General features: G+C 37.8%; 1 protein-coding gene across 1 annotated transcript in view; it reads right to left on the reverse strand.

The window, feature by feature from the left end:
* Window positions 1-26395, reverse strand: part of GULP1 (GULP PTB domain containing engulfment adaptor 1) — a gene marked incomplete at both ends in the record, with an annotated part of 82240 nt that overhangs the window by 29659 nt on the left and 26186 nt on the right. Inside the window, one exon of the mRNA XM_079538892.1 lies at window positions 6179-6250. Within this exon, the coding sequence (XP_079395018.1) occupies window positions 6179-6250 (72 nt within the window). The remainder of the gene's footprint in view (window positions 1-6178; window positions 6251-26395) is intronic.

Consider the following 26395-nt stretch of genomic DNA (forward strand, 5'->3'; position numbering starts at 1 on the left):
TTTTTACCTTTCCCTTGTGAACACCGCTGATAAAATAAGCAGTGCCCCAAATTTGCTACAGTCAAAAGAAGTGTCGTGAATTTAGGTACCATTATTAGCAAAGATTCGGAATTACTTTTTTTCGCTCCATTACCTGCCCCTGTACTCTCTCACCTCTGACAATCAGGAATCACATTTTCAAATATCAGATAAACAAGATGACTCACTGAAGCCCAGGGGCTGGCATGTCAGCTCGTCACCCTTACGAGTGTGCTGTCCTGAAACCTGTGCTCTTGTATAATTGAACGCAGTGAGCACAAGACTAGGTGTAGGAAAGGATTTGTTCCTGTTCACAGCAGGATTGCCAGTCTGATGCCATTCCTGTGATGTGATGCCATTCCTGCATGCTGTGACACGCTGACATCTTTTCCTTTGAGCTTTCATTTCTCAAATGAAGTTCACTCGCAGCAGATAATCCTGGAGCACACACTGATTTGGAACAGCCTCAAACCTGAGTGAACTCTGGTTTTTTGGAAATGTCCTTTTACAACCTAGATGCACGCAAGTATTTCTGTGCAGTAAGAACAACAGGCATAAAGAATATTTAATTTTACTGAGTTAAAGGCATAGCGTACATTGAAAAAAATGATATGAGTAACTTGCACAAGAGCAGATGGCCAAAGCTTGCTCCAAGTAGTCCAGAAGTCTTATAACACCCCAAGGAAGTTCCAGAAGGTAATTCTGTGCCAATACTAAGTAAGGAAAAATAGAATGACCCTTCCATCGCGCTGCTTCCAAAAGGTATATATCAGGCACGTGAACTGAGGAACTTTATCAAGATGAAATTAATGCTGATCAATATGGATTTTAGACCAACACTTAAAATGCAGCTTGTCAAAATAGACGAGGCACTTCAGTGAGCTTTGCATGTCACTGTATTTAGGAAATGAAGCAATACCAACAATGTATTAGTGAAGTTAGTTACATGAGTCTCCAGATGCAGTTATAAACAGGAAATGGTCATTGGGAAGGTATGTTTCTAATGTATTCCAGCAGTGTTTATTTCTTAAGCAAGACAGTATTGAAAAACGACCAGGAAGAAAACTGATAAAATCTGCAGGCTGAAAAAAGATTTAAAAAAAAAAAAAAAAAAAGGGGGGGGGGGAGAAAAGTCACTCATGATCAGTAGTGAAATTTACAATTATTGCAAGGAAAACCTGCAGAATACCAATGCTGATGGAGCTGCAAATAAAGCAACACAACCAAGCAGAACACTACAGAATTAACATGGCCTGATGTCATGGTTGGCTTTCTACAAACTAGAGACTCTCCTCATGAAGTGAAGAATCCAAACCTTGGAAATTTTAAATGTACCCTTAAGAAAGAGTGCACTGAATCAGCAACCCAAATTCTGTGTTCTGAGGTCTCCAAATCCAGAAGGATGTTGATAAAACTGAGAAAATTTGCAAGAGATAGCAAAACCACTTTATAAGGTCTGTCAGATATACAGAGGAGGCAAATCAAAAACAAGTTAATGATGAAAGATGTAAGGACTTCATCAGAGACATCTGGAGAGAGGAACAAGATTTTCAACCAAATGTCTGCTGAGGTCCAATGACTGAAACGTGCATGTTGATAAATCCAGAACATCTGTATGTACAGCTGTTTTCTTTCTTGATGCTTCTCCTGCCCGCTCCCTGCTCTAAGACCAGATACCACACAGACACTGGTTAATGCCACAGCTCATCTCCTCAGAAAGCCTGGTTCAGCCACTTTGCAAACTCAACCTTAAAACACCAAATCTTACCCAGCTATCTGCCATTTGGCTTTTTTGCTCTCTCTCCTTATATTTGCTTGTTCCTTTATTGTAAAATGGACATTCAGGTGCCTCTGGGCACAGGAGACTTACAAATTTAATTTTGTCCACTCAGCACAGATTTGAAACAAGTATCTGTATTGCACACAGTAACAACGTTATATAAGAGGGTAAAAATCTGAAGCCTCCCATTGGCATCAAAATGGACAATGATACAGAACTATAATGAATCAGAGCATGGCCTGGGAAGGGATAGGATGGGCCAAATTCTTAAGCCGTTACTTTATACATTTACTGTTCTTGGGCAAGGCACTCTAATTTGGTCCAATAGTAGTTTGAGCAGCTCAGGGGGATGAGCTAGCTTTTATTTAACTGCTTTGGAATTAACACCGCATTTCCTTTTTTTCCTTTTTTTTTGGGGGGGGGGGGAGGAAGGGAAACATAAAACAAACTATTTCCAATGGTTTTACTTGGTTGTTTTTTGTTGTTATTTTTTTAAACAAGAAAAACACTTCCATATATCTTTCATTACAGCAGCAGGTAAAATAACGTGCTCTCATATTAATAATAGTTATATTTGAAATCCTTATGCCCCCAGTACAGCATCAGCAAACTGCAATCAGAAGGTTAATCAACAAAAACAACACGAGGAAAAAGACATACATCACTATCTGTCACAAGTGTAAGCTAATAAAAAAATGGTTAGAAAATTTTCAGCCAAATTACACTGTAGAAATAAAATCAATGAGATTTTACTTAGTATTTACACCTCTCTGCATGACTCAATCATTTACTAGAGATCAACTTGAAATGTCAAAAGGAAGAAATTTCTATTATTTGGGCGCTGATCTGCAGCCTGGGGAACAGATGTTCAATTCCTTCCTCCTGCACACACTCCCAGTATCAGACACCTCCCACAGCACTTCATGCATGCCATCCATTAGAAGGAGATGCCTGAAGAAAATAGCCACTAGACCACATTATGGTCCAAGCTCTCATTCACATGTTTTGTGTATCTAATGAAACTATGATCTCAGAAAACCTGTCAAGAAGAAGACAAGAATGAAAAGACCACAGATATATCTCAATAGTCAGTTGGGTAGGGAACAAGTTTCCTCAGAAATCCACCAAGTCAAGGGCTAAGTATTTTATTCTCCAAAGACACACTGGACTGAGAAGGCTCTGATCTATTAATAACTACATAGACTCGTAATCATAGAAGACAATGTAGTAAAATCCGTTTTCCATCTCTCATTCCTTGAAGATTTTTGTTTGTTTGTTGAAAGAAATCAGGTATTCTCTTCTTTAATGCATTTCATCTGACCTGCTTTCGTCCCCAGACCCAAATACTGCTTTCTCAAGTACTTCAAAGCAAAGTGCCACGGCTGTAAGGCCTGTCTGGAAATCTCTTCCAGCAGTGAAAGGTTTCTGTTTTCAGCTGTTCTCTGTTCCTTCAAGAAGCAGTGTAACCCAGTTTAACCATGAAAGGAAGCTCAGAACATTAGCACTGACAGCATGCTAAGGACAGCAGCCTAACACATCATGCAATCCTTTGTGAGAGTATCCTTCCTTCATTTTGCTAATCTTAATGGTTAGGGAGCAATGACAAGTATTTCAAGTGACTTTTAAGTGCCACTGACATTATCTCTCATCTTCATTTACAGGAGAGAAAGAGAAAAGAAAAAAAAAAAAAGGAGGAGAAAGGGGAGACTGAGCTAGAAAGTGAGTAAAAGAGAACAGCATCAAGGTTGGACCTTTTAAGGAAGTCATGGAGAAACAGTGTAAACAAGCATTTAGTCCTGGTTGCTCCCAAAGGCTATTCCAAATTACTTTCTTACACAGGTCTGGTTATACCATCCTTTCCATTTGTTGTGCTGAACTTGCAATCTTCTCATCTCTGGCAACACTTCAACATTTTGAGAAGGCTGAAATTCATTTCTACAGTCTCAATTAAACATTATAGCCTTCATTAATTAAAAGAATCTACCTTTCATTTTATGAAGCGTGACTTGACAACATTCACACATTTGAATACAAGCATGTTGATCCAACAACTTGGTAACATTTCTCTAAGTTTAATTCATTCTAGAAATTATTGTAATTAGAAAACCGGAAAGAAAAAAAATGTTTGTTATAAATTATGAGAACAATTTGCTTTATCTTAGAAATGGAAGTATTGAAGTCCAAATTTCTTATTCATCCTGCAGCACAGTCACAAGAAATTTGAAAACAAGGGAAAAATCTGACTAGAAAACGAAAAACACATTGGATAACCTAGGAAAATTAAATATAGATGCTTCAAAAAACTGTTATACAAAACTGTAACTGACCAACCAAAATCAGAAAGCGTTTAGGAAGTGTGAATAGTAGTACTCGGGATATAACAAGTCGAATGAAACATCAAGCGATTTCCTTCGATTTTATCTTTTACTGTGGGACGTTAGCTCCACCTGCTGGTAAAAGCAAGTTCGCAGAGTTGCGTGCTAGTCTTGCACAAAATTCTGTTATGAAGTGAAAAATTCTTTGTTCCGTATGAACTGAGGCTTTCTGATTTGAAGTAAAGCTGCATGTCAGATCTGTGTTCCCCCATAGTTGGATAATGTGTTGAAAAATAGCTTGCAATAATAATACCTAAATTATCAGTAGCCCAATGCATTCCAGTTGTAAAAATGGCCCCATATGTTAAAGAAGAATAATTTTAATAAGCCATAATTTTCATTAAATACTAACTGTGATGAACGATTAACAACCCTGTGATTGAAAACAATCCATATAATCATGCTGCGGGTGTTAAAAAAGGATCATACCTACACACACTTGCACAGGAGAACAACTAGCTTATCATCTCTGACAAACTGCAGCCACGTTTTTTGACATTAAACACTAGGCACTGACCGACCGAGTATTTAAAGGCAGCTGTAGTTTTTTGGTAGAGCAAAACATAGTTACTAATCAGTCCTGTAGAAAAACACAAAACTTGTTCAAGGGAACCCTCATCCTTAAGAGTTCAACTACCCGAAGTCTGTTTCATGCCCTCTTTGCTCTGTTACTTTTATTATCATAGTAATTACACACAAAACCCAAGTTTTTCAATATTGATTCTCAAAATTTTCCTTTCACTTCAGAGGACTTCTGTTTAAAGAAACACTGAAAATTCTTCAGAAAGTTATGGAAATAACTTTTTACATTACAGAAACACTTTTTACAGCTAAGAAAAACAATGTTCCAGTACCATTAGGAAGCTAAGCACAAAACAGTTCAATTCTGCTGTGAGGTCAACTGACAGATAAATCACATCAGCATTTCCCACCACAACTCATAGTATGTAAAGTGCTTTAAAGCACATTAGCTGTCTCTACCAGTGAAATGAAGGTTGCATTATCAGTTTTTAACCCTCAGCAAGCCTGTAACAGCAAGTGTTACTACATTATGGATTAAACCAAAGAATATTAGCACATCATGAACACAATTTTCCTATTTCTCTCTTTGGTCATTTCTTCATGATAAATTCTGCTTGTCTGTCAAGTCCCTCAGTGCCCCAGAATATAATCAAAAAGGAATTGTACCTATCTGATTTTCTCAGCCTCATAACAGTATAACCAGCACATGGATGGAGTCAGTGGGCACAAACCTTTCCAACAAAACAAAGACCTAGAGAACAAGGCAGTAATGTCCCTTGTCATGAACACGTGTAGCTTAGTTTGTACCCACTTTTCTTTTCACAGCAAGTCTATTTCCAATCATATCACCAGTTAGCACAGCTGGAGGGTGACCAGCACTCACATCAGTGTCCCAAACCTTCACCACCAGACTAACAGTCACTCTGCACAGAAACAAACGAGTTTCAGATGAAGAGCAGTGAGGAATAACCAGTGTCCATAGACCCACCACTGCTGGTTTCTGGCACCAAAGGCTTAACTTACATGTGTACTCCATGTGCTGTAACACAAATGTCACCTCACCGCAGCTCACAGGAAGCATTGCTTGGCTCAGAAAAATGCAGGACAGACATTACTGAAGCCACTACTTATCTGGTCAAGGAAGTTCTTATCTGATGAGCTTAATTAGAAGTTTTCAATAGCCATTGTGGAAGAACGGCAGCTAAAACAAACTATTGCTACCTAGACTAGGATTTAGGAAGCTCTAGAATTTCCAAAGAACAAGCATCACATGTTAAGATACACACAGTTTATACTATAATCTTGTAATACATAAGAATTAAATATCAGTACCTCTGGTAACATGGACACAATAGGGAACTGCATTCATACCAGTAAAAGCAGCTGCTTTCAGAACATATTAATTTATCTACCAGTGCCAAAAGTGCCTTGTCTACGCAAATAAGTTAAGAATATATTCTAGTTGTATTTCACGGTTCCTTACCTTTAACTTTCTAACAGCATCTCTTACAACTTCTGTGCCTTTGGGCTGCTCCACTTCTGTACTGCCAAGAAACTGAAGAGAGTATAACTGTGAGAAATAAGTTAGGCATTGAAAGGCCTAACTTAAGTAATCATATTTTCCAATGATTTCCAAGTAATATTTTGGAAGGACAACCACTTCAATAGCTTATAACATATTTATATATAGCTATTTATAATCAAGAGTAAAACAGGAATCAAATTCTGATTAGATGAGCATAAGAGTTTCAAACAGCTTTTAAAACCATTTTAACTTGACATTATAGAAGTCCTGAACTACAGGTTAAGCAACTTCAACAGTGAAACTGTTGTTTTGGTAAACAGTGTAATCCTACAGAAACCAAGGATGCAAGATAGTTCTCACTGATCAAAATAGGCCAATGGTTTGAACCAGGTTACTAAAACTGATACACTGCAGTACAAGAAAGTAAAAAGACCCGAGTCTGCTGTTACAGCTTCTTGGTACAGGAACTTCATAGGTTTAAAGGAAGCAGAATTTAACTGAGGAAAAGCAAGGCTCAGACTCATAATTTTTTTTTCCTAAATTAGATTAGTAGATTTTATCACAAACCAAGTATACACCTGTTGACCCATAAATCATGATATTTCTAAGGGACATCACCACTTCTTCATTCGTATAGTGAAATTCCTTTAAATAATTCAGTACAGTTTTGCTCATTTCTACTAAACTTCATGAAAGGTTTGAAAATCCCACCCAAACCAGTCTTGTTTGTGTGATAAGTTAATTATGAATCACATGGTTGATTTCCACACTGAGGTCCAGTTGGTTTAGTCACACCATATACTGTAACATGCCAATATAACACTAGCAAAAAAAGTATGAATTTACACTTATCTCTGAAGTACACAAGCCTCTATGCAGAACGTGATGCATGAAGGTATCTAAAATTATTAAGTCTTTACAGTTTAGAGAGCAACTTAAGTTTGTGAAACTACAGATGTTTTCAACATCATCTTGAAAGTTTTTAACATTTCGACATGCTCAAGCTGTATACCAGCAAAGAAACTTTGCAGCTCATGAATGTTCAGATCTCATTACAAACCTGCTATTGATTCTGAAATGTGTTGTGTCACCTTGAACACAAATCAAAACACTGTAATCCAGGCACAAACACTTTCAATGATCTCTGCTATTGCAATTCCCTACCTAGGAGTCCGTGGCTTCCTGATAACAAAGCAGAAACCTTTGTTATTGATTTGATGTCTTTTGTATAGCAACTCCCCACACTTTAATAAAGGATGTGTTCTTCCCTGGTGACAGCTGCAGAAAATGCAATAATGATTCCTGGACAATATAGATACTACTACATGTAACAGACAGAAAGGGAAAGATGAGTGAACATTTGTATGTTTTAATAATAATAGCACTAATGTAAAGCAAAAAAAAAAAAAAAAAAAAGACAAGAAAATAGATAAGGACACTTGAGAATCTAAGAGCAATTCTGGCAATACCAGACATCTACACACATGCTTAGCACAACACTGATATATCATCTTACACATCATCATAATTACAGTATGATTTGTGACTAATTGAGAGCAAGGAAATGGTATGCTATATACATTGCAAAACTCCTGCATAAAAATAGGAGACAACAGATGCAAATACAGAAAAGGCTCAGCTGAATCGCAGCTAACTGCAGGGAGTTGAAAATGGCTGGGCATGTTTCAGCTTGCTCCTCTTTGGAGGGTTTGAAAACTTGCAGTTCCAGGAGAGCCACCAAAGGAAGCAGACTGGTGCTCCCCCCAGCAGACATTCAAGACAGGCCTTGCTGGGATTGTGCTGAGTGTGCTTCCAGAAGCCAGGCAGCTGCCTTGCATCTCTCTCTTTCCTGATTGGAGGGGGGTGGGGGAAGTGGGGGAGGTAATGTATGCAGCCAAGTGTGGAGAGAAATTGCTGAAAGCACACGTTGATATGATTGATAACACCTCCAACATATATATGAATTAAATTTGATAAAAATATTACAAAACCAATAACCCAAGACTTGATGTATATAGAAACATAGAAGTATTTATATCAATATTTATGGAACATGGACCATCTTCCAGGTGGGCATTTGTTTTGATATTTAAGCATCACTACTGAATTTTTTTTCCCCTCTCAGCAATTTCATTTGGATGGGATGGAATTACAGTTTACATGGAACAGACTACTCAATTTAGGAAAAAGTAGCAAGATGCGTTTTATCTATAAATAAAAAGGACAGTTGTAGCATAGGTGTCAATATCACTCAGAGATAATGAGACATGCACGCTGCGGGTTGTATTGTATCTGATATATATGTTTGTATGTCTGTTAACTGCAGCTCCATTTCATATTAAGTTCAAATTTTAGACTGTTTATATATCTGTATATTATAACAGTTCATACATTTAGCCTCCATAAGCTTTCTCTCTCTCTCTATTTATTAAGACATACTAATCAAGAGAAAAACAAATTTAGAGCAAAAATTCGAATATTTATATTAGACTTGTTTATTTTAGGGCAAAATATTAACACAATTTTACAACTTTTATCTGCTTTGCACATTTTCTACATGGGGCAAATCCCTGCATTTTGATTACTATTAAGCCCCAATTTTTATGGTATTATTTGTAATAATTAAGTTCAGCAAATGCAAATACGTTTGCAAAATAGAGAGTTTAAAAGAAGAGCTTAATGGAATGAAGCCCTATGTATTTGTGCAATCCCTAACATACCAGATGCCCTTTCTCCTCTGGGACTTGTAAATAATGAAGAACTAATTCACCATCCTCATAAAAGTGGGAGACATCCATTTCTTTATCATCTTTTCAGCAGACTTTTCTCCCCACATTTCACACAAACACGAAGAGAAAACTATTAATACGTTATAGCAGGAATCCAGCACAGTGTGATACTCAGAATATGAGCATTCAATGTAAAAGAAGTACTGCAGCAGAAACCTGAAAACAAAATAGATAAATTCAAGACTTCCATTTTCAAGATAAGGGTCCTTCAGAAAGTGGTACTGAGGCAGAAAAAAAGAAAGAGGGGAAACTTGTGAAGTCAGCTATTGCTTTGATCACTTCATGTTCCCTCCTACTGCACAGCCAGCTGACAAGGAACTAACACCACAAGCTGTAACTGTCCTAGAAGCCAAGCTGCTCTTCCACTTAGCACAGCGAAAGGTTAAAGAGAAGATCAGGGAGCAGTTCTCCTTTAGATCTTTCAGTGTTAACACCATGTGCAATTTAATAAGCGCGTTACTTTCTTAAACATTCATTAACATCAAATACATAATGCAGATTAAAAATATTTACATTTGGTTACGTTAGAAACTTATCCTCCCTACAACTAGTAAGAGCTGTTTCTTGAATTCGGTGTTCTCTATGGATAATAAGCTAATTCAAAGAGAACTGCTTAAGTTGAGTGTGCCACCAGACTCAACTTGGTCAGTACTTCTGAATTACTGAGGTCAGTGCTAACAAGAAGTTTCACCAGAACCACACTAAGTTTCTTTCGGATACTCAAAGAAGTTTAAAGTTGATGGCATCTAATGCTCTGTATAAACATACAGCAAATCAGTGCAATTTTATTCCCAAATTATTCTTTTCATTGCAGTCTGCCATTCTTCCAAACACATTCCCCACAACACTGATGAAAGGCTGTTTCAAAAGCGATGCTTATTCTGATCTCACTTGCAGCAATCTATAGTCAGAAATAACTTCAATGATGTCAACAGATCTTATCACACAATTTAACGCATTTTTTTCACTTGAAGAATATTAAAGGTTGTCCTTCCCTCATTTATGTTTGCTATTAAGAAAGTGAGCTGTTGAACAGCGATATACAAGACAAATACCTCAGATCAAATTCTAATTTAATATCAGCAGAGGACCAGATGCGCTTGTTCCACGTGCTAAGATTTGCTAGACAGTGCAGCTGTGGAGAATTACCAGGGTCTCTTTCATCATATTAGAATCAACAGAACTTTTATAATTGACAGCAACTGAGAGAATAATTCCACCCTGTGACTGCCAGATGGACTTTCTTACACAGCAAATTTCAGAAACAGACCCCTTGCAAGTAATAACTCTTTCTGCACAGAGCTGAAAAGAGAATTTTATTGTGTATTTAACTCAAGCAAGACTTAGAATCATAGAACGCTTTGGTCCAATTTCATGGTGAAAGCATTATAAATGCTTTAGAAATTGCAAGTTGGTTGAAGACACTATGAAAAAGAATAGCTATTAATAAGGCCATCTCAGGTGGTTTTTTTTGTTTGTTTGTTGGTTTGCCATTCATACAATGCACTCCAGTAATTCAAAATCAGATTAGGTTTTGGCAACTCATTTCAACGTTAGTTCATAGAAATCCTATCCTGGTATTTTGCTTCAGAATTTTAAGGGTAAAAAATTCACTCTCAGGAAAAGTCATCTCTTCCAAGTCAAAAATATCATTAAATAAATTAAAAAAAAAAAAGACTACGTTTCAGGTGCAGTTTTGAATATTACACATAGAATTCCACTCTTCCAGTAGGGAGCAGTGTAGGACATTTTAACAATAAAAGAAGAACACAACTGTTTTCTTCTGTCATCCTATTTCAACCTTTAAAACAAAAAAATCAGTCTTTCAGAGTGACACATTTCTTTATGACCATAAAGAACCTTGAACATGAAAAAACTCTTATATAGATTTAGATGCAGTTATATGAAAAAAAGAACTTGCCAAAGAAAATGAAAAAAAGCAAGGCAAAGTATGGGATACCTGCTGCCAAGGTTTGACAAATTGCCTTCCTTACAGCACAAGTCATAGGGATGTTGATTTACCGACAAAAAGAAGGCAAATGCACACACATTCTGATAGCAGCAGAATGACAGTATACAATAAAAAACAGGATGACGAAGCAGGGGGACCAGTTCTGAATCTACCCAGAAAACGTACAATCATATGTCTAAGCTGTTAATCATGTCTGAAGACAGGAGGATTGTTTGTTTGGCCTTGAATACGCATGCCTTTACTATCAAACAGAAGCACACAGCATAGGCACAACTCTATTCTGACTTCCTTCTTTTCCCATTCCCTACAGTCAAACCCACCACTTGTAACAACTTCTTTGGTTCTCTACAAAGTACAGAGTTTTTTCTAGAGTACAGAAATGTTTGGATTTCAGCCTTCAGGGGAGCTGCGCTTCTCTAAAACATACTGAGGCTCGTTCTTCCATCATTCATGTTTGCTATTTATAAAGTAAGCTATTGAGCAGCCATATATCACCTTAGCTCAACACCTTAACAACAAACATCTGTCTCAGGCTCGACTAATGCTCAGATGAGAGCAGAAATCAAACTGACTGCATGAGAGCACGGAGGAATGCACCCTAGACATCAGTACATTCACTGAATAGCCCCAACTTGACGCATAACGTTAGGCACAAATGTTGGTGACTCCAACAGAGGAAAAATAATTTTGTCATTTGTCTGAGGGAGTAAGGGAGTGCTCTAGTATCATTTGCAAAAAAGAAACTAGTGCATGTTAAATAAATGCTTTTTAATGGAAATCAAATATGACCGGGTATTGCATCCATCACAAGAGTTAAGCCAAAAACAAGTGAAAAAATACAGGTGAAAATACTTATGGCAAGTAAAATATAAAGAAATCTAAAAATATTTGATAAGCTACTGAACCTTTCATGAAGACAGCATTAAAGAAATGGCCATAAAAGGATCAGACAAACCTTAACTAAAGAATCTTCCAGATGCAGCGACGTAAAACATGCTGTGCTTCATTTAAAGCCATCTTTCTGGTTGCTTAAACCAACAAGTTACATTTGTTTAATTTTCTTTTGTTTGCTGGAAGTGCAATAACTATGAATCTTCTACTAAATAACGTTACTGATAATCAAGTCTACAAATCCATTGGAATGACTAACAAACAAATAACTGAACTTCATCAGTACAGTTTCCCAGGTCCTTGAACAGCTCAGCTGAGGGACCTACAGAACACAGACACTTGTGTATGATCCTACAGAATGCCTCAGCAAGCACAGATGTGGCTCTCAGCAGGAACCAGAGTGGCTGGAGATAGAAACACGTAGAGATATGCCAGTAAAGGTGGCAGAGGAACTGAGGACATACAGCAGTCCTAATCTTAACTTCACCCAACTATAACCTACAGTTGGATGTGATGAGACATCACATAGCCATTCACTAAGAAGAATCTTTTAACTTGGTCCAAGCTAGGTAAATCTAGCTTGGTATAATTTTAAAGGCAAAATAATATGAATAATTACACAAGGTCACACTCCTCAAGTGCCACTGCATTTTAATCCATAGCCAGATGGGAAAAACTAACAAGCACACGGAATGCAGTAGGAGCATAAATTTATATGAACCAGCTTGCTTGTAAGCAGAAATTCAGAAGAATATACAGGAAAAAAATTCTAAGAGATCAAAACAGACCTTCTCCACAGAATCATTGATAACGTGCTGGTAAAGCTACCAACGAGGACAGATTGAAACAAAATCAGATTGCAACACAGTACCAGAGATATTCTCTGCATAAAAACATCTAATCTCAAAGGTAAAACAATATAAAGAAGCACAGCAAGCACCCCCACATGGAAGATAAAAGCAGGATGGAGTAGAGAAAGAAAGCAGAGAAGGTAAAAAGCTTATCTTGTCAGGACTGTTACTACAGAAAATAACAAACAAGCAAGAAAAACATTTGGTATTTTTCAGTCCATCAATCTCTACATAGCATTTCAGAAGGGCATCTCAAAATGTACCATGCCCTGCAGAGCTGTCAGGCTGAATCTGAAGATTATCACAGAGCGGGGGGGGGGGGGCTGTACACTGCAATCCCACAGCACACACCGTTATCAGCCACCCAGCAGCTACCTGGCTCTTAGCTACAGGCAAACTGAGAATAAACACAGCTACAGGCAGTCTTGCTGCCTCCTCAAACAACTGGAAAAGGAAAAAGCAGCTCTGTGGCACTTCCTTGCATACCTATAAGCTGGAAAAACTCAATGCTGCCCTATGAGAGCATTTAGTACCCAGCGGGTAAAGTACAGGCATGGTCATAGGATCATGCCTGATTGGTACTCCAGGTTTGAGAAAAAAAACAAAAGTGTAAGCTCAAGTAATTTTTAGAAAATGTTCATGAAGCTGTTGATGTATGAGAAAAGTGCTGAAAGAGGAAGATTTTAAGCATGCAGAAATTATTTCCTTGAAGGCCTGTTTTACTTTTCATCATATGTGTACTTCCCACAGCTGCTGATACATAAACAAAATGAAATATACAAATCAGAGAGAATATTTGGCATGAAAGGAAAAAGTTCAGGGAAGAAAATGAAGGGGAAGAAAGGAGTACGACCAAATTTAACTCTAGACAAAAATAATCCGTCACATATTCCCCGGCTGTGACTAGAACACATTTTCTTGACAGCATTCCTTCTTTGTACATTCTACATCCACTACATGTAAGAATCCTTTGCTTAGAGAGTAGATAAAATGCAGAAGTTAAAAATGAAAAATTTTACATATTATAATAATATAATAAAAATAAAAAGTTCCAACACTTAATTGTGACTTGACTACAAATGATCAAGACAGCTCTGGCTATAGATACTTAACATCCTCACCACCTGCTACAATCCTCTAACATTACACTCCTATTAGGTCCTGAGCCCTGAGAACTAAAAAAACCGTCAACTCTGCATCACAGAATCCTTCGAGTTGGAAAAGACTGATAAAGGCCATCTAGCCCAACTTCCCTGCAATGAACCGGGACACCTGCAGGTAGAACAGGTGCTCACAGCCCTGTCCAGCCTGACTTAGAATGTCTCCAGGGATAAGGCATCTACTACATCTCTGGGCAACCTGATCATGTGCTCTACTACTCTTATTGTGAATACATTTTTCCTTCTATTCAGTCTATTTCTTCCCTCTTTTAAAAACATTTCCCCTTTCTCTGCAACAGCAAGCTGTGTAAAGAGCCTGTCCACTTCTTTTTTTTACAGGCCCCCTTTAGATATTGAAAGGCTTCTCTCTGGTCTCCCTGGAGCCTTTCCCTCCCCCTCCCCCCCCCAGGCTCTCTTAGACTTTCTTCAGAGAAAAGGTATTTCATTGCCTGAATCTTTTTTGGGACCTTCCTCTGGACATGCTCCATCAAACTGATGTCTCTCCTGTACTGAGAACTCTACATGTGGACACAATTTTCCAAATGAAATCTCACCAGCACAGAGCAAAGGGGCAGGAACCCCCACCTTGACCTGCCAGCCACACTTATTTCGATGCAGCCCAGCATACAGTTGGCTTTCTGGACTGCGAGGGCACAGTGCTGGCTCACGTCCAGCTTCCCATCCACCAGTACTACCCAAGTTTCTTTTTTTTTTTTTTTTTGTTTGTTTGTTTATATTGTTTTTTGAAGGGCCATGCTCCATCCTTACATCCCCCAGCTTGTACTGATAGCACAGTTGGCCACAACCCAGGTGCAAGACCTTGCACTTGGATTTATTGAACCTCATGAGGTTCTCCTGGGCCCAGTGCTCAGCCTGCTTATGTTTCTTTGAATGGCATCTCATCCCTTGAGGACACTGTCTGCACCACACAGCTTAGTGTCATCCACAAATGTGCTGAGAATGCACTCAATCCCCCTGTTAATATCACTGATGAAGATACTGAAGAGCATCAGTGTCAGTACTGACCTGTGAGGGACACCACTCGTCACTGATCTTCATCCACACACTGAGTCATTGACCTCTTACCCTCTGGGTACAATCTTGCAACCAGATCCTCATCCATCCAATGGTCTGCCTATCAAATGCATATCTTTCTAATCTGGAAAGAAGCATGTTATAGGGAACCATGTCTAAGTAGTTACTGAAGTCCAGACAGATGACATCGGTGGCTCCTCCCTTGTCTACTCGTGCAGCTAGGCCATAATATAAGGCTGGGAGGTTGGTGAGACATGACTTTCCCTTAGTGAATCCATGTTGGTTGCCTTGTATCACAGTATCTTTTGATTCCTGTAAGAGTTATCACTAGTGAACAGACATTCAGTCTGAAGGTGATTATTCAAGCAGATTACAACTGTTCATGTGAATGCACAGGGAAGGGCATTTATACACTCACAGGAATTATTACATGAGTTAACCACGTATTCAAGCAGAGAAAACAGGACTAATTACAAAACTTAGCATTTTCTTTCAGAACCTGAAGCCTCTGATACTCAGTCAAAAAAAACAAAATAGTGCTAGAGAATACCTCAATTTAGAAGATTTGTATTCTTGAGTGGATTGTTGCCAGGGCAGAAGTATTACCATCATCTCTTTTTGTTTCTAGAAAAATCTACCTTGACTAAAGGAATCCACCTACAATAATTCATATTCACTATTTCAAGCTTCAAATGTTCAGCTTCAGAAGAATGCAATAAAAAAAGCAGACAGATTTTCAGCTTTACAAGCCCATAATTAGACAGTAAAGTTAGTTCTGCACCACAAGAATTGGATTTGACTCAACTGTCCTTTTTTTTTTTTTTTTAATGGAAGTAATAAAGTCAGACTCAGCACTCAATATTTACTGTTGTTGTTTCACCACATCCTAGATATTTTCAAGTAACTTAATATATGCATATCCAACCTTTTGGCTTCCCAGGGCTGCACTGAGTGAAAGGGAATTGTCTTGGTTCACATACAAAACACATAATATAGTTCATGTATGTAAGTAACATAATTTCTATTTTCATATACATTTTTTACTAAAGCAGAAAATAAAGGCAAAAATCTCTAAAATTAGTTTGACCTTGTTTTTTTGAACATGCTTTTTAACATGAGCATGTTAACTTACCTTAAAATATTTTATGAAATAACACAAGCCCAAGGTTAATAGTTAAATATGAAAACTTACACATCTGCCTAACAAAAAAAACAAACTTGTCTTCATAGGCACATACATTTGTAGGTATTCTTATATTACTACTGTCAGCAACCATTTTGTTTTACATGCCTAGGGGTACAGGCACATGCAAAATGTAAGACGGGTGAGTTTTGATTTGACTGTATGTGGTGGACATGGAAACTGGATTTACACTGCTCTGTGCTCTGCCCTCTGCAGCATTCCATCATCACCTACTCAGTCCATATTCAATCCATGTGCAACTGACTCACAAAAAGTTTTGCTGAAAAAAAATAATCACAAAATAAATTTAAACTTTTATGTTCTTGTGTGGCCAACATTACTAGCTGTCTGTGACCCCACACAGCTCTTGGATTGGGCAAATATGCCTTAATGTAATGAAGCTGACTCCTCCTTTTTCATTTTTTCATAAAGGAGATAACAGTAAAGTGATTTAATCGAATCAACAGTAAAACACTACTTCAGCAGTTTCTATATTCCACTCAGGTGTACTGAAGCAGTACAAACAGGTCTACATTTACAGATTCCTTTGCAAAGATGTCACATGAACTGCTACAACCCTAAGACTACTTTTCCTTTAATCCCGACTTACTCCCTGCAAATGCTGGGCAGCAACACAGGCTACTCTAGAGGGAACTACACTGCAGCATGAAGATATGTTTTCTTTGTTACTACTCACATAACACTGCTACCCTACCCAAATTCTGATTACAGTTCATTTCCTCACTGTCATAAAGTTAATAGAGGAGGTACACCCTGCAACACATCCCAACCCCAAAAAATACCCCTACTAAACCAAAATGCACAGAAGCTCACAATCTAGCACAGAGCTGCCATTAAAGCAACAGCACCACGAAGATACCAAACACTGGTGCTCTCACAGCCACTTCCCCATGAGTTATCAACTTAACACCCCAGTTCAACATGCAAAATTGCTGCCCTAGTTTTTGTCTCTGCTTTGTCTTAAGTATCAATCTGACTGTTTTCATAACATCACTGTTCCTCAAACTGTACCATGTTCTGGTCTGCTGTTTTCGCATTCCAGAAGCAATCTAACTTCTTTTTCCCCCCACAAAATATAGCAAGTTAAAGCTTGAACCTCCAATACTCATGCTCCATCTGCCCTGCTGATTCTGTTACTGTTGCAAATGTTCAGGCTAATAAAACCTCCCTAGAAATAATGAAAGTTGACCTGAGCTGACAAAAATCACTGATAAAGAAACGAGACATGTTTTGAAGTATTTGATAACTAAACAAATCCTAGTTTTTAGACTGGCAGCAACTATCTGCTTTATAAATAAGATGAAGCTAAAATTTTGAATACTTAGACTAATTCACTACTTTGTTGAAGTAAGGTTGCTGAACTAGGGGAGCACCTCTGAGCTACATGAATAAAGAGGTCACAATGTCATTCACAGAGCAGTTGTTCCTTCAGAGATATTTCTCAGATGATTTCAGTGTTAGAAATGCATTTGGAGAAAAACAGGCTTCACATTCTTTCCCTTCAAAACAACTTGTATGAGAAAAAAATAGGAGTTTTCATGTGCCTTTCCAAGGTGAGATTGTGCAATTCTGAGTGCTCAGCTGGCAATGATTTCTTCGGTCTGGAACCAAGAGACAAAATCATTAGAGCTGTTGCTCAACATAAATCAACTATAAAAGATGTGGAAGAAATTGTAATTGATTTTTATGTACAAACGTCTAAAACATTAATAAGAGAAATACAAGTATTGAAGTTACTCTGCAGTATTGAAAAATATTCGCATCTTACAAAAAGCAGAACTCCATACACATTTTCCATGTTGCAAACCAAGTTTACTTTTCTCTAAACTCATTTCTGCCTCTTTTGTCCTTCACTAGAATACTAATGCTGAAGTTGCAGTATCACACTCTCGCCATGGCAACATGCAGCGACAATATAAACACAGAAACAGGAATTCCTTGTGGGATAAAACAAAAAAGTTACAGTCAGGAACATTACTCTCATTCAAACACGGTCTCAGTAATAGGAACAAGGAACTATTGTCCAGTACTCTCAGTTTATTGAAGTTGTTTTCCAGCTTTCTCTGAAACATGAAGATACCAATTTTAAGGACATTGCAGCTTCTCTAATTTAGAAGTTGTGATGCTGTGAGCCTTACAGTATCACTGATTACAGTGAATTACTCTTATTTCAATTATTGTTTCACATTAACACTTGGCTGTCAAATGGAGAACAAGCACTACACCAGAAAGTAACTACTCAGGAAAAAGGATAATGAACATGTGGAGCTGTGCTTTCATTTTAGCATACTGGAAGCTTAAAAGAATTATTTCACGCGACAAAAATTTTGAACATAATCTGAACATCTGTTTAACTTTTGTTACCACAGATGATTTGCTCTTTATGTTCTAGTATTATAAATCTAATTTGCGTAACAAGTAGTCCATGCAGGAGGTAACGGACACGACAGAGGTGCACGTAACAAGGTATACTGAAGGACAGTAACATAAAGCGAGAATTAGCTTTGGCTAGGTTTTGTCATTGTTGCATTGTTTTTATTTTCTACACAGTAGTTCTGACAGCAGATTCTGAAAACCACCATATTTGAAAAAAGAATGCGCCAAACACTTTCTGAGAACAACTTTGATGGGGAGCAAAGCTAAGTCAGTAGTAAGGTGTAATTCATACACACGTGAATAATCTATACAGATGTGCCTAAATAAATGCATACAAATTAAATTCACATGCAGTACTTGGACAAAAGAGAGGCCAGGGAAAAAAAAAAAAAAAAAGCAAAACACATTTTCCACTAAAAAATGTCCTTCTCTCCTCTTTTCCTAACATACACTTCCTGAGATACATCTACTATGATAAAAGTTAATCTTACTCAAATGACATCTGTAGCATCTTCCTGAGTTACTACAGTCACAGAACACCCTCCAGTTTCAGAGGATAATTCACTGGGGTAGCCATGTTGAAATCAGGTGAGCTGCACATATGCGGCAGTTAAAGAGGGAGAAACCCCTCGAGCAGAGGAAAGCAAAGGTGACGAAGCAGAGTAATAAATTTGACCCCCCAAACTGCATTAAATTTGAAGCTTGAGGAAAACAAATCCTTAAATGAAGCGGGTATCTTGTTGAAAAAGAAAAGCAACAGTGAAGATAGCACTGATTTTCTTTGATTCCTTTTACTGCACTGCATTTTTCGTTTTTTCCTGGTTGTACCCAAAATGCTTTCTTCTCGGAGTCGATTGTTGTTCTTTTTCTATACACCTGTTTCTTAGAAAAGAATCTTTTCTTTGCATGATCTTATATTAAAGCTAGCTAAGAAACCTATCTACAGTTGATCACTATCACTCGACACTTGGCCTTTAGTAGCTTCAAGAGTATCAGTAACTAATAGTTTTTCAAATAAAAAAAAAAAGAGTAGCTGGAATTGGGGCTATTTATTTCAAAATACAGCATTCCCTTTTAAATCCCCCATTCCCACAGCCATTTGAAACAGATTTGCAAGCCATTGTCTAAACACAGAAAATATTTTTCTTCTCTACAATATAGATTACAGGGAAAGGATTTTTAATTAGAAAATTATTTTAGTAACCACAAAAATGTTTAATAATGACTGATTCAACCTGCCAGCATGAAGTATGAAATTAATCCACTGTCTTCTTGACCTTGATGTCTGCTAACTTGAAGATGAATCAGTAGATGAGCCGAACATCTCAAATGAACTACTCAAAGAAAACATAACTGAGCCAGAAAGTACCTTATAAATTATTTTACAATGGCAATCAATCCGACACTATAATCTTGGCTGTCATTTTTTTTTCATAAAAAATATTATGCTTTTCAATAAAAGACCTGTCTTCTGGTGACAAAGTTATAAAATTAATCTATTCTGAATCATTATAGCTGAGTCTAACAGAAGAAAACGATGCATCTTAAAATACTTTGTTCAAGGGTTTAGAGTCTTTAAAATAGCCACAAACATTTTTGATAAGAGTACACTGAGAACGCTTCGAATCTTGAGATCAAGGAACTGATGCACAATTCAGAATTTGAGATCTGATTTAAGAACAGTGATTTGAGACAAATTTACAGAGCACGTCTAGTATTAACTCAGTCCTTCCTTTCTCCCCCCCCCCCCCCCCAATCTCATGTCTGCATTATTACCTAATTATTCTGAGAACTAAGCTCATCAGCTCCAAGGTGTTCTGATGCTTTCTTACTCTGAACTTTGATCTGACTGATCAGGGTAGCACCTAGAGGCTCCACCTCACTATTCTAGAGGCTGCACAAACAATGCAAAGATAGCTCCTCTTAGCTTCAAAGAATTTGTGATCCAGTAATAAATGACAATAACTTCTTGGAAATGCACAGTACAATTTCTGTTAGTACCTCTGAGCGCTACTGAGAAAAATCAGTATAAAACATTGAACCACATTCTTCCTCGAACACACCATTCTAGTAACAAATACAAGTAAAAAGCTTTAACTACTACAGAATGAACAGAATACTCTCAAATTTTGAGAGCAGAAAGCATATGATTGAGTTTCAAGCTTTTCCACCTCCCTGTCTTAGTTACCCAAGTGGATTGCAAGCCCCTGAAACACATGGGGAAGGAGCAAGGAGGATTTACTTGACCACTAATCAAAGCAACACTGCTCATACTACGTCAGTCAGACATCAGTTAATAAAAACAAAACCAAACAGACAAAGTCAAAATTCCGATAACTCTACCTGGTCTCCAATTTCTTAGAACTGCTTGGAACATTAAGTATGCACATGCAGTTTTGGCATATGCTTTTCCATTCTGAGTACGGTTTGCAGTTTCTCAAAGCCTCATATACCACACATCCGATAGCATCTCTAAATTTTGACTTAGCCCATACATTTTTTACTTCAGCAGATTTTCAGCAATAATCCTGTATTCTGCAAGAGACAAGACTTCCATCCTACCTAATTTCAGCTGAATGCTCCAATTAATGTGATTTGCTAAGTACCTTCTCTCTCTCTCTATAGGATATCCCATTTCAAAAACGTACAAGCATTACTGCAACAATAAGAAGTAAGCCTTAGGGACATTTTTAGCTCATGACAGAAATTATAGTTTATTCCAATAAAATTCTTGGCTTTACACATATCAAGATTTGATGCTTGTCTTCATTTCCCCATTTTTCCTCTTCTAAGAGAGATTACCGGAAAAAATAAAAACAACTTGTAAAGCTACAGGAACTGTCTAGATTTTGTTTCCCTTAAAGATCCAGGGAAAAAAAAAAACAACAACTAAGTGTTGCCTATTAAAAAGTATGCAATAGAAAAAAAACGAAGGCTTACACCACTGTAGCCCAACACCCACTCCCTCTTAGAGGCCAATAATTTCTAGTAAAAATGTAAAATCTTTAGAAACTAGTTCATGCAAATGTGATTCTTGGCAATGACCTGCTCCTCTGGCACGATGCAGCTAACTTTCTCAGGTTCCAAGTTCAGCGTGCTTTTTAATACAAGGCAAGATGGCTTTACTCTTCCCGAACACATGGAGACATTTCTGAGGCAAACACTCCATACACAGTTCAGAATCCACTATTGACCGCTTACATTATTAATCTGGTAGAGTTCATAAAGTCACAGACTGAAGCTAGCAACTTGTTCAGTGTTTTCTTGATGATGAACCCTCATAGAGAAGATCGGCGTGTCATAAGGTCTTTTGTTTTCAGAGTGGTGAATAAATTTTGCATGCTGCTTTGCCTGGCTTTTGGACACATTTCTATAGTCTTATTTTAGATTTAAATATATGGTTTTTACTGACTATGCTTTTACAGACATTCCTGTACAGAAAGCTGTGCCAATTTCATGTTTTCCATGATCCACTTCTATTTCTATGATTTATATTTTCCAGTTTATTTTGGGAGAACTTCCTGATGCTTTTCTAGTGAAGAGTAGATGTAAGAAAAAACATCTCCACAAATACGTAAAAAGGGTGAGAAAACAGAAAAACACAGCTACGTTTAAAGTAAAAATAAGAGATGAAAAGAGGAGGAGTTAATTCACTCGCAGGCCTGATTTTAATTTAAAGCAAAAACAATCCATAAGCAGTTAAAGGCCACCTAGCCCAAAGGTACAATAATACAGATGTCTGAACTCTACAGCCTATTAGTTCAAGTGTCAGACTGCAATTCACTAGATGGTCCAGAGGCTAGAAAGTCTGCTTAAGCAAACCTCACATTATCAGAGCTGATAGCTCACATGGGGATATAACTGTGCAGAAAGAATCCCTGGAGGTCATGCTAAGAAGGCTAATTGGTAGTTCCAAGCAGACTTAAGGAGAGACAAAGGAATATAGCAATAGAGAAAGAAGAAAAAAAAAAAAAGGATACAGAGAGACTTATACATACTTTGCTGACTGTAAGGCCTTTGAAAGTTCTTTCCTTTTTCCTTGTACACTGCTCTATCTTTTGTTAATTTTAATTTGTTAATTATATTTGGGCAAACCTGAGTGTTGTTCAGCTGCCTTGGGCAGACATTCAAGTCACTTCTGTGCCTGTTATCCCTGTGACGTCTGCTCTTTTCTGTGCTGACAAACTGAAGGAACTGAGCATTCTAAGTATATTTCTGTAGTCAAGATCTATAATTAACACTTATTTTTTTTCTAAAGAGTAAGAGAACATTTTGAAGAGGAGCTGCTACAAAGTTTTATCGATTTTGAGCCTTTGTCTCAGTCTAATTGCTCAGCTTTGAGACAGCTGATGGGGAGGGTAGTGATACACTCATGTTTAAAGCATATTTTCTAACTTCTGCTTAAAGTTCTCTTTCGAAACAGGCATTAGATGCTGTATTCAATAATAGATGCCATATTTTGAGGAACTGCTGTTGAAAGAGGGTTGCTATTACTACCGTAAAAGAACTTACACGTGCCTTCTGTGTGTATTATGCGTAGAAATATAGTCTTGTACTACCAGAACTTGTTAGATAAACATCTCAATGAAGAGCTGTCCTACATTCCAAACTCTTCTACACCAAAAGTGATAGAATAATTATTGCAATTATTATTATTATTATTTACGCAACAAAATCTCAAGAATGTTGGTTTCGCATTTGGATCAAGGCAATCCCAGGTTTGAGTACAATCTGTAGAGAAGAACTTGGAGGTTCTGCTGGATGAAAAGCATGAGCCAGCAGTATGCTCTTAAAAACCAGAAAGCCAACAGTATTCTGGGCTGCATCAAAAGAGGTGTGGTCAGCAAGGAGAGGGAGGTGATTGTCCCTCCTTGACTCTGCTCTTGTGAGGGCCCATCCAGAGTACTGTGTCCTGTACTGAGTCCTCCAGTACAGGAAGGATGCAGAGTTGTTGGAGAGGGTCCAGAGCAGGCCACAAAGATGATCAGGAGTCTGGAGCATCTATTCTGTGTAGAAAGATTGAGGCAATCGGGCTTGTTCAGCTTGGAGAAGAAAAGACTCTGAGGCGATCTCATGGCCTTTCAATACTTGCAAGGAGTTTACAAGCAGAAGGGAAGCACACTTTTTATGTAGTCTGATAGTGATATGATAAGGGGGAATGGCTCTAAATAAAAAGAGTGAAGATTTAAGTTATATCTCAGGAAGAATTTTTTTTACTCACAGGGTGGTGAGGAGATGGAACACGTTTCCTTGCCACATCTCTGGAGATGGGGTCCTGGGAAGCCTGATCTAGTGGCTGGCAATCCTAACCATGGCAGCAGGGTTGGATCTACAGTATCTTTAAGGTCCCCTCCAGCCTAAACCATTCTAGGATTGTATGATCTAACATACCTAGAAAAGCAGTTCTCAAATACTACAGCATTGACAACCACTGTACTGTTAATCATACCATCAGCACAAGTCTTTGTAACTGCAGACTGCACTAAATAAATCAATTCTATGTCACCTCCTGCTTCAAATTTTCCAACTTACTCAAAATAAACAACATATCTAGGAGATTAAACCAGTAAAAGGATATAAAAAGCCTCGAGCCAGATAAAAGCTTCCCATATATTAACTGCCCTTTGTAATCATACAAACCCTGGGTGTTCCATGCTTCAGCAGCTCTGCACCTCAAGATGAAATCAAGCAATAATAAGCCATTATTTAAGAAAACAAAACATGCATTGCATCTAGGCGTAACAAGACAGTTATAAAAATGAGTAAGAATACAGTAAGAAGCTAAGAAGGCAGCGCTTGTTCAACCTGAACTTGGCAGGGCTGGTATGCATGCACTCTTGTGTAAGACCAAGAGCCACAAGCTGCAGCAAAAGAAATTACAACTAGAAACAAATGAAACAAATTTGACAGTGACTACGATTAAGTAGTACGGGTTGCCCAGAGGTTGCACATCTCCAACCCTGCAGGAATTTAAAGCTCAGCTGTGTAAAGCTCTGTAGTGCCCCACTGATTTTCTCCAGGCAGGAATCATGTGAATCATCTCCAGAGGTCCCTTCCAACCCAATTCATACATTTCAATGCCAAAGCAAATCCGAATACAGAAGTAACTGTAGCTAAAGGCAACTCTGTAATATTTAAAGATAAAGGCATTCAATCTTTATAAAATTGTGCTCCAGCATCCAAAATGCACTAAATCTCTTGCAGCTTCATATTTTTGATCCAGATTATAGTTTTTAACATATCTACAGTACCAAATAAGTGACCTTTGGACCTCCTACGAGAATGTATCTAAAGCTGTGACTTTTTTTTTTTTCCCCAAAAATACTGTTTTTTTGAGAAGACGATTGAAGCTTAGACTGCTTGCAAAGTCAGAGGGAAAGGACAAGACTGTAACTAAGCAGCTGAAGTGCTAAAACAGCATAAGCATTAGGCAATATACAGCATATAAAGTAAATCAGCTCCCAACTCTCCAGAAGACAGCTCCAAAACTGTGGTACGTTACTTGATTTTGGATTGCTTCACTATAGAAAACCACGAGTACAATACATTAGTGAGAAAGGGTCCTAAAACACCTCTCAGTTCCTATGTTGGATATACTATTATTAATTGCTATGATCTGCTTTTTACTTTCTTGCCGTGAAACTATAGCTTCCATGTCTTATTTGCATTGGAAATCTGTTCCCTACTTAAAACTGAAGTCATACAATGCTTAGACAATTTAAGTGACTGAGAGATTATAAGCTGAACCTGATAAGAGATGAGAGCTCTGAAGAATAGACCTCACTCCTGCAATTAAAATCTACTGAATATTTTATCTGAGAAAATAAATTACACGTTACTTTAAGCAGCTGTACGAATTTCAGTTTTTCCTTGTTCCTGACAAGTCAGATGGAATGCCCCACCAGGTCTGGCTGTAGGGTGGGTGCTGCACATAGGCTGCTTTCTAGGGTAGCAGCCCTGTTACTGTACAGTCTAGCCGTTAACATAACAGACCTGAAAGGTCACAACCAAAAAGTGTATAAGGCTCCTGTACTGACTTTAGTTCACTTTGGCATAAAATCAGCTGAAGTATTTGTAAATCACAAGTTATGTAAAGCGCTTTTATGAATCCTGCCCCTGCTTTCTGTACAAATATATATTCATCTTCCTATTCATTTGTTACACCACAGCATTAGCACTATAATTTTACTGGAACATTAAAAACACTTCTCATCCTCTCAGCTCCAACAAGTGTTTACCAGCTTGGCAAATTTCAACTTCTTGGATCAAAATCTCTTTTAATCTCTCTCATTTATATGCTTTAAGAGAGATACTTCATTTAAGCATGGCACTGGGAGCTTCAATAAAACCTAAAGCTCTTTCTGAAAGCTACATGCAGAAACTGACCTTAAAAAAGAAAAAATGAAATTGCTCATAAGCTTACAAACTTCAGTCCTCCCTAGAAGCAAGACACCTTCTAGAGAAGACTGATCTGCAGAGTCTGAGGCTGTGTAGCTGGGTATTTCACATGTAACTAAAGGGGACAGACACCTGGAAAGAGGCCATAGACACATCAAAATCGCAGAGCTGCTCTTCTAATTTTTTTTTTTTTTTTTTTTTTTTTATAAATCCCTCAACCTGTACTTAGTTATACAAGATATTGGTATCCTAATTATAAAGGTCACATTTTTCAAAGCCCCCTGACAAGTAGAAGTGGATGCAAAACACAAACACCTAGGTGCAGATAAACATAGACACCATAAGGCATATGGCCACTAATTCCTACAGATGGCCTCAAGATGCTTACACGTGCTGGGCACTGAGAGCTACTCAAGTGTTCACAGCATGCATTCTTCATCCAGCTTTGAACCTTTGTGCATTCATATGCAGACAGAGGTCTACAACTGTCTACAAATAT

Source organism: Tetrao urogallus, assembly GCF_951394365.1.
Source record: "Tetrao urogallus genome assembly, chromosome: 8".
In the NCBI taxonomy this organism is placed as follows: Eukaryota; Metazoa; Chordata; class Aves; order Galliformes; family Phasianidae; genus Tetrao; species Tetrao urogallus.